The sequence below is a fragment of the Talpa occidentalis genome, unplaced genomic scaffold (genome assembly GCF_014898055.3).
Source record: "Talpa occidentalis isolate TD23 unplaced genomic scaffold, MPIMG_talOcc4v2.1 talOcc4.3, whole genome shotgun sequence".
NCBI lineage: Eukaryota > Metazoa > Chordata > Mammalia > Eulipotyphla > Talpidae > Talpa > Talpa occidentalis.
In genome coordinates, this window is record NW_023603184.1 from 34,466,317 (window position 1) to 34,475,720 (window position 9,404).

A 9,404-nucleotide genomic window follows, 5' to 3' on the forward strand; every position below is an offset into this window, starting at 1 on the left:
TGCAAGTGGATCTTTTAAGGACCAGCCTCTGGATCATTCCTTCTCCCCTCACCCCTGTTTGCCTCTGATAGAGGCCATGTTTTTGCTTTCCCACCTCTACAGCCTTCCACTTGTTATACCTGGTCATGGCAATCAAAGCCTCCTCTTCTGATGTGGTGCTACCTGAACCTCCTGGACCCATTATTTGAGAGTCCCATGGCCCCCCTAACATCTCTGAGCCATTCCACTTTGCATGTGCACGGTTGACCCCCACCCCACCCTATTTTCCAGATTCCCTGGGGCCAAGCTGTGGTCAGGTATTAGCAAAAACCTGGTCAGACTCTGCTCTGCCTCTTACTTGCTGTGTAAACAGGGTAATTCCTTTTCCTGTTTCTGGTCCTGTTTCCTTGTATGTGTCAATACTCTGCAAGAAGGCAGTTCATAATTGGGATTTAGGAATCTTCTGTGCACAAATGAGGTTTGCCCCTCAGTGTTCCCCTTACTTGCCTCCCATAGCCTCATTTGAACTTGAAAGCTGCAACAGAGATGTTATTAACTTTTCAGCTCAAAGACAGACATGATATTATTCCACAGCCAGGGCCTCTTTATTCAAGCAAAGTAGCATGCTGGCTTTATAGTAAGGAAAACAGAGAGAAGAGGTGGGGCCTGGAGCCCATCAGGAGCTCTCTCAGTGCCTGCAGCCCAGGAAGCTGCCCACCGTCTGCGCCTGGGGGAGGACTTTGGCTGCATTCAGTTTCTCCACGTCACTATAGCAGTATAAATTGGGGCCATGGACAAGGTACAAACCAAGGCCACTGGCAGAACATGAGTTGGGGCCGAGGTGCTTGTCCACACACAGGGCCCCATCAACCTTCTCATGAGGCCAGGGAAGCTCCGTCCACGTGGCTTGAGCTCCCAACTTCAGATCCAGCCACCACAACTTCCGTCCTGGGAAGAAGGCAGGAGATATAGCATGGCCTCCACAACATAGAGATCATGGCCTACCCCTTCTTGTGCCCTGCTGGGAATCGTTGCCATGAAGAGGTATCCAAAAAAGCCACCCCTTAGCACTCAGGACCCCCTCACCTGCTGCGATATGAAGACGAGAAGACCCAGGACAGATAAAGGCCGCATCTACAGATGGAAGGCTGATCCCAGGAGGGCTGCCAAGTTCCTTCTCCAGCCGTTTTGGATAACCATCTACTAGGGTATAGCCCCCCTTTGTCAGGAAGATGTAGACCTGAGTGTCCTGGGGCACAAAGGACATTAATCAGCAAACAGCTGGATAGTCTCCCAGTCTCCACCAGTCTCTCTGCCAAGACTTACCTTGATCAGATAGACTCTGTCCTCCCAGGAAAAGGCAGCATCCACTGATGAAGGACCCTGGGGCCACTGGTGAACAATGGGCCAGCTATGCCACCCATCCCGCCTGGTGTCCACGCGCCAGTAATGGGACCCTGTGGGTGAGCAGAGCAACCTCTAATGTGGTGGTAAAAGACCAGGCAGTGAAAGGGGCTAGTGACAGATGCAGGTATCTGTCCTGAGAGGGTGGGAAGTGTGAAACCAGAGGCCAAGGAGGAAGAGGCCCAGCCAGAGGATGAGATAGAGCCAGACTTGATCAGAAAAACTGGGCATTGAGACCTGATTAGAACCACATTGGTAGAAGCCTGACAGAAGGGCAAGCATGGAGAACAGTGGCCAAGTTGCCAGGTAAGGCCAGTGGTTGGGGCCTCCTATCATCTCAGATGACCATGAGTCAGTGTAGATAATGAAATATAGTGACCAGCAATTAAAAGAGAAGAATCACACGAGCTTCCACTGAATGTTCTCATTCTGGCTGTATTCTCTACAGCCAGAGGTGGCAAGAGTGAGGGAGCAGCCAGGTCAGCACCCTAATTTCCTTCTCCCTTTTTCATAACAACTTATTAAAAGAATTGTGTCATTCCCACTTATCTTTTCTTCCTCAACCCATTTCACTTATGCTTCTGTTTCCTTTCTCCATTGTAGTGGTTCTTCTTAAGGCACCACTGTCCTCCCGTTTGCCAGATCTCAGGGTCACTGCTGTCCTCACCTTACTCCCCCTCTCAGCAGCATCTGACTGCTCACGACTCCCGTCTTTAAGTATCTCCTCTGGATCTTGGCTTCTAAGAATTCCTCTTATCTTTTCCACTTCTCTTCTCTTTGGCCTGAAATCTAATATTGGAATCCCCTGGTGTGAGCCTCTTCTCCGTCTATCCTCACTCTCCTGGTGGTTTCACGTTGTCTAGGTTTTAGCTACTGTCTACAAGGTGGTGACTTCGAGCGGTTCTCTTTTGCTCTGATGATCTCTCTTTTGAGTTTCAGTCTCAACCTCAATTGCTTAACCTGACATACCCATTAGACATCAAAAGCCTAACCTAACACCAAAAACTAACATGGCCAAACTCTCTACCCCCGCTAAATAAACACACACACACACACTCTCTCTCTCACATACAGACCCCTTCTCTTCCCCTAGATTTTTCCCAATTTTACAAAAAGGAACCACTCATCACCCAGTTGCCTAGTCCCCCAAAGCTAAGTCATTTTTAAAACCTCTCTTTCCCTTCCCCTCTCCAACCAATATCCAATGCACTGGTTAATGCTGGTGGTCCATCTCCAATATGTGTTTCCTCACCACCTCTGATGCCAAGCTGTCGTTACCTCTAATCTGGACAACTGCAGGAAGTACTCGCTGGGGCCCTGTGTACTTGATCATTTTCCTATGATCTGAGCTCCCCAAGAAGCTGGGATGATCTTTACAAAATAAGTCAGAACCTACCACAGCGCCAGTCGTGGCTTCCTCCAGGGTTCATTTCACAGTTGAAAATCGCTACCAGGCCTCTGTAATCTGGCCCCCACCTCCTTCTTTTCAAGACACTTACCTGCTCCTTCAATGTGCTCAAGCCATACTGATATTCTTTCCTGATCTCTCACAATATTTGCTGTCCTTCTCAAAAATGTTTTCCACCAAGTGCTTTGTGTGTGGCTAATTCCTCTTTATCATGGAAATCTCAGCTCAAAAACCATCTCTTCAAAGAATATGCCCCTCATTGTGCTCACTTCTATCTTATTATCCTGTCTTATTTTCTTCACACATTTTACATTTAAAATTTTATTTTATATTTTAAAACTTCAACCACTTCTAAATGTGCTCACATGAGCACCAAATGGTATTTGAGAATGAGAAATATTCTGATGCTCCCAAAACACTCATAGCCATTCATTCCAACCAGAAGTATTCTCCTTCCTTCTTTGTCTCTCATCAGCCTCTCCCTCTGGCACACATCAGGAGGGCAAGTGTCTCACGTGCCATGTCAACTACCATATCCCAGTGCCTAGGACAATGCCCAGGGCCTATTGGGTGCTCAGTAAGCACTTATTGGGTAAGTAGGTGGTGTGTTCATTGCAGTCACAGCTTCTTTTTATGGTTGTTTACTGGGTTTGTCATGGCACCTCCATATTCATCTTCCCCCCCACCCCTGCTGAAACTCATGGTCCCTATTTTGAGAAACAGCCCTAAGCTGCTCTGAGCAGAAGAGCCAAGGAAGCGAGAGATGAGCCTCTAGTACCTCAGGAGCCAATGCATAGACTGAGCAGCAGCCACTTTAATATATTCTGGAATAAAAATCTGGGCTGGGCCAGTCCAGTTCCCTCTCTGGAAAGACAACTAGAAAAAGAGAGCAACTGAGGCAGTTACCAGTTACATCTGAGGCTGAAAGATCGTGGATAGAGAGACAGTGGAGAAGGTAGGATAGACCATGTGCTGTCAAAGATGCGCAAGATCAGAAAGAATGGGTCGCAAGTCAGAAGAAGAAAAAGATTTCCGAGAGGAGAGGACCCATCCTATGCTGAGTAGGTGGCTCACACTGATGCTTTTACGAACACAGAACATTCTCACCTTGGCTGGGTTTGTTTTTTTTTTTTTCCTTCACATAATGGTGTTCTCTCATCTTCTGTGCTCTCTCAACAGCTGTGGAAAATACATCTCACACTTTGATTTAGGAGTTCAGCTATATTTTCTTCATGGTCACATGACCTTGAAGTTCTGTGATAGCCCCACAGCTGGATATTCTTTCTACATCTCTGTGTGGTCCCTGAAGTCCTGTTTTCTCAGTCTCTAGATAGACAGCAGATAGGTAGATGGATGAATAGATCTTGCTCAACCTCTATCTCTATCTCATTCTGTCTGTCTCTATATTTCTTTGTTTGCGTGTCCTTCCAACGGCCCCATACTGTTGCCACAACTGCATGTTTTTCTGATACTTATATATTCTCACTATGTGGCATGTTCTCAGTATAAGTCTGAATTTTCACTACAGGGATGTATTTTATCACAGCTGTATGTTCTCACTGCAGTGTACATTCCTGCCGTGGGGATATGCTCTCCTTGTGACTGTGTTTTTAATTACAGCTTGGTAGCCAGTATCTGATCATATTTGCCCAAGGGTTAGGAGCAAAAGGGGATTTTCACTATGTAGGTTCTTGCTGCTATTTTACCTTGGTGTCTCATCATTCACATAGCTTGGGCTGAGTCTAATGAGATTGTTCTCTCCTTCTCTTGGATCCTGGAATGCATGTACAGGGTAAGACGCCGGACCCCAGAGCATGTCTAGAAATCACCAGAAATGCATGAAAGAGATGGGAAGTGCGGAGGACAGAGGTGAGGGAGTTGGGGGCATCTCTCACCACTGAAGGCGTAGGTGGCACCGTGGTTGTCAGACAGCAGTGCAGACAGGACCAGATCTGGGCTGCAACGCACGTCCTTGCGGCTAATATTACGTCCATGGCCTGGGGAAGAAATGGGTAAGGAGGAACACAGAGGGAGGCCAGGGGTCAGAGTGAGGTAGAGAGATGGCTGAGGTGTGGGTGTGGGTTTCCTGCATCAAGGGCAAGGGGAAGAGCCAGATGAGAACAGAACTAGGGTAAAGTCCAAGGTGTTATATCACAGAACTGGAGATTAGGGGGTTGGGCGGGCGGCTGGGCCCATGGGGTCTGCAAACTCAGGGCAAGTAGACAAATTCCAGTGAGCCCCAGGGGCTTTCTCACCTCTGCCAGGGCAGAGCATGAAGTAATCTCGGGCATCCCGTGGGTACCCTGGAGGCACTTCTCCAGTGACAGGGTTGAAGCGCAGGAATTGGTTGCCCTGGAAGCAGTAGTACCGGCTGAGCCACCGCAGGGCAGAGGTGCAGTTCACAACAGCTGGCCAGAAGCGCTCCTTTTTCGTTCTGGTGGCCACATCCCAGAACCACGTGCGGTTACCTTTGTCAAATCAGTCAACAAGCATCCAGTGAGTCCGGGCTCCACCTTCCCTTGTGCTTGTATGGGGCCTTAGGGTGAACCAGTGGAGCCCGCCACACTGCAGGGAGATAGCTAAGAGTGATCTTACAATAAAATTATGAAGTAAAAAGCATGTGATCAGGCCTCCCCTGGTGGCGCAGCGATTGAGTGCTGGGTTGAGAGGCTGCCCGCAACCTCTGCAGCACCAGTTCAATCCCCGGCCACCGGCGAGGATCCCAAAAAAAAAAAAAAAAAAAAAAAAAAAAAAAAGCATGTGATGAGCTCATCAAGGGCAGTAGGGAGAATCAGGGAAAACTTCCGAGAGGAGGTGGCACAAACTAAAATCTGAAGCAGGGAGTACAAGGCAGATAAGAGAGGGAGGTGGAACTCCACAAAGAGGAAATCTAAAGCATAAAGCAAATTGAGTATGCAGGGTACAGCACAGTTTCTGGAACTCTGTATTCAAGATAAGGGTATGGTGAGAATGGAGGCCAGAGTGTCAGTAGGGGCTTGGTTATAGAATATGTAAGACTAAGTGTCACGGGAACAATGAGAGACTTACATCAGTTCCCTTCTCCAGGGTGACTTCTGCCCCTAATTGACCTCTCCAGACCATAATTGATTTCTTGCTTTCTTCCCCTCCTTGCAAGCCAGATAGTGGCTCTACACCACCATCACCACCACCATCTCCATCACCCCCACCCACCAACACTCAAGGCTCTGATATTCCAGCCTGGACTGACCTTGGAAAAAGAGAATGCCCTCATCTTTGCATTCTCCACGGTGACATTCAATAGCTGCATCCACTGGGAACGGAATTCCGGGAAACTCATCTTGGAAGGACTTTGGATATCCCTTCTCCTCTTTCTCATAAGAGTACGCCCAGACTTTATCTCCCTGCAAGCAACAGCACTTGACTTTTAGTGATGTACTCCAGATGCAGCCACTCTGCATTCACGCAAGATCTTCATTCCATTACACTTGTACAGTATCCACCCACAGTCCCACACACGCTCCATCCATCTGTGAGCAACAGTGTGCAGTCCCCTTGAGCAAACATTTATCCTCAGTTTGACTGCAAATCCTATCACTGTTACCATAGCACACACATATGACCACATACAGCCAGACACCCCCATGGCACACTTATCTGCAACATCATTAGTCTTGTCAAACACATTCAGAAATAGTCATCGTGCAATCATTCATCCATCCATACCCTTGGGATTTGTTCATTCACTCCTTCCTTCCAGAAACAGTTGCTGAACTACATGTGAGAGGGACTGGGGATAAAGGGATGACAAGACTGCGTCTACTTTCAAGTTCACTGTACAAGAGCAGAAAGGCGTCCTACAATTCTAGCCATGCAGCCACCAAGGTTGAAGCACATGAAGTGCCTTGGAATATAGAGGGGTAGATAGAATATAGGGGGGCAGATAGAAGCTCTGGAGGACACCACAGGGTAGGATGCATTCGGGCCTAGAGTTGAAAACCCAGCAAGATTCTCCAGGTGAACAAATGTGCAAAGGGTACCACCAGCAGAGGGAGCACTTTGCACAGAGCATGCTCACAGAGCTCCAAGCGCTGCCACACTGTGGATGGGGCAGGGAAGAGGCTGAACCTGAAAAGATCCCAAGGACAAGCTCAAGACCCATGTGCACGTGAGCCTGGCTGCAGTGGGTGGCATGCAGTGGTGCTATTTACCGAAACAGGAGAGCAGGAGGAGGGTAGCTTTGTAAGGAAGATTCTAAATTCACTTTGGGGGACACTGAATTTGAGGTGCCTGTGGAACTTCTAAATCAGAGGTATCTGCCCGGAAATTGGAAAGAGAGGTCTGTAGCTATGGGAGAGACCCAGATCCATGAGCGCCCTCGGGGCAGTGGCAGTTGAGGTCACCCAGGAAGGACACAGAAGGACTGGGGTGAATCTCCAGGAAACATTCAGGGACTAGCGGAGGACAAAAGGCAGAGAAAGAGGCCACCCAAGCACACAGCACAAGTCAGAAGGCGCCCTTCTTCCGACAGACTCAGTCTGGGCCGGGGCAAGGTGCAGGGGAGCAATGCGGGCTGCGTTTCATCCTCTGCTGGCCCCCTCTGGCCAGCACCGCTGTGAGGTGAACATCCTGGCCACCATATAAAGATGACCTGGTGCAGGATCATGGGTGTCAAGGGAAGGAATTGCCAGGTAGGAAAGAATGACTGACAGCATGGGAAGAGCAGAGAAGTCTGGGTGAGGATTAGGATTGAGAAATAGCCACTGAATGTTGTGCAGGCCACACATACTCCCTTAGCTTGAGCTTGTAGGAAAGGAAAGCACAAGGGGAGGAAACCTGGTACTTATTGGTAAAGAATCCATGCCAGAACCACTTGGGGGAGGGTCTCTGCAGTCAGGTGCAGCACTTCCTGGCACAGCTCTGACCTTGGCCCAGCAGTACCTTGATCAGGAAGACTCTGTCGTGACCCAGGCGGAATGCAGCATCCACGGGGCCGGTGAAATTCTTCCACGTCTCTGAGACTAGCTCCTTGGCCAACCTGTGCATGTGGTTCTTCCACACGAACTCCCCTGAAAATGCATTCATTGAGTTACCCAGTGCCAAGCTTTGGCCAATGGAAAAAAGTTACAGAGAAGCTGTGAGGGTTTCCCTCGGTGATTCCTAAGATTTCCCACACATGGGCATACCCTCAGTGAGGGGGGCCCAATGCTACTAACCCCAGCCCCTCCTACCTTTAAAAAACAGCATGTTCCCCTTGTCATCCAGGGTGGCAGCTTCAAAGCTCCAGCCATCTGAGCAGCGTGCTGGAGGTAGAGATGGGAAAAGTCAAAGACCCATCAGATGACAAAATGCAGTAACACAGCCAGACAGATAGACAAATTCAGGGAGTCAGGACCTCACCGATCACATCTGAGTTTAGCTCAGTCCCATTGACACCTTCAGCTCTGTTCCCAGGGGCACCAGTCCTAGAGAGAGGACAGACAAAACCCTGGGTCCACAGGGTCCAATCCTTCTCCATAACTCCTCACCCCAAACTTGCCCCAGACCTAAAATAAGTGGCCCTACGCCCCTCTAGTGCACACCCAGCCCCCCCTTCCTCGCCCGGCTTTACTCACGGAGAGAGAGGATAGGCAAGAGCCAGAGACCAACACAGACCCCACAGTCCTAGCACAACTGGTATTCCTGGAGACCCGGCCATGCTGAACTGGAGAGGCACCACAGGACAGCTCGGGGCACCTGGCTGAACTCCCTATATAGCGACTACAGCAGCACCGCCCCCACCTCCAAGCCTGCTGGGAATGCAATGCCTCTCAGGACTGTGCCAATATTGGCTCATTACATCATATAAGGAAGGTCAGGGTCTGGACAGAAATCTGAGTCCAAAAGCAGCTCTTCCCGGCAGGAAACCCCATCCCCTTCAGTGAATTTCGAGCAGTGGCTGGCCTGTGCCATGGGCGCCTAGCTTGACTCTTCCCCCTGAAGGGTCTGGGTGCCCATAAGGCCAGGGAGGGCAGAGATAGATGGAGGATCGCCTGTCTGTGATTGGACTGACCTCTACAATGGGGGAGTGAGGTAGGCGGCGCTACCCATGCTGTCTCTTGACAAGGTCCGGGCATTGGGGGAGACTCCTGAGAAGAGGGGAGTCCTGCACTTCCCAGAAGATATGAATAAGGGAGTCTCCATGGCAATGCCTGCTAATACTCCTCTGTTCTTGGTTAATGCAAATGTAAGTTAGTTATAAATTGGCTTGTGAAAACCTAATTCTGACCCAGGTGACAATTGGCTTATTGTTCTTACGCATGAACGATCACAAAAGAAGTAAAAATTGTTAATGGTATAGTTAGGATAGAAATGTCCTGGCCCTGAGAACTAGGGAGAACAAGCTGCTCTGAACCAGCTGTGCTTGGAAATCATAGCCTAACCCAGGGGGTAAGTGTTTTCGGCAGCAGTACATCTCCTGGTGTATGCGAAAGGTCAATAGTTAGCAGGCCGTGTGGAGGTTAGGCATTTCTAGTTAAGAGTTAGACTTCAGTAGAACTAACATAGATTTGATGAGTTACTTTAGGCCACTTTGAAGTAATTGATAAATTAGCTAGATTATTTGTGTTCTAGGGAGATAGGTTGATTTTAGTAA

The 9,404-nt window shown here is 49.0% G+C and overlaps 1 protein-coding gene across 1 annotated transcript; it reads right to left on the bottom strand.

Moving 5' to 3' along the window:
* Positions 1-615: 615 nt before the first annotated feature.
* Positions 616-8,474, bottom strand: HPX (hemopexin). The gene is made up of 10 exons (XM_037521712.2): positions 8,386-8,474; positions 8,171-8,235; positions 8,002-8,073; positions 7,712-7,839; positions 6,021-6,174; positions 5,047-5,259; positions 4,687-4,788; positions 1,306-1,436; positions 1,066-1,228; positions 616-927 (listed from the first exon to the last, which is right to left on the bottom strand). Exons 1-10 carry the CDS (start codon positions 8,466-8,468, stop codon positions 668-670), a joined length of 1,371 nt encoding a protein of 456 aa, XP_037377609.1. The 5' UTR covers positions 8,469-8,474; the 3' UTR covers positions 616-667.
* Positions 8,475-9,404: the final 930 nt, after the last annotated feature.

Excerpts from the sequence above, each read along its gene's own strand:
- HPX (XM_037521712.2), bottom strand. The coding sequence starts at position 8,468 with ATGGCCGGGTCTCCAGGAATACCAGTTGTGCTAGGACTGTGGGGTCTG. Across the intron at positions 7,840-8,001 it reads GAACATGCTGTTTTTTAAAG|GGGAGTTCGTGTGGAAGAAC; the intron begins GTAGGAGGGGCT and ends ATGCATTTTCAG. Across the intron at positions 4,789-5,046 it reads CATGCTCTGCCCTGGCAGAG|GCCATGGACGTAATATTAGC; the intron begins GTGAGAAAGCCC and ends TTTCTTCCCCAG.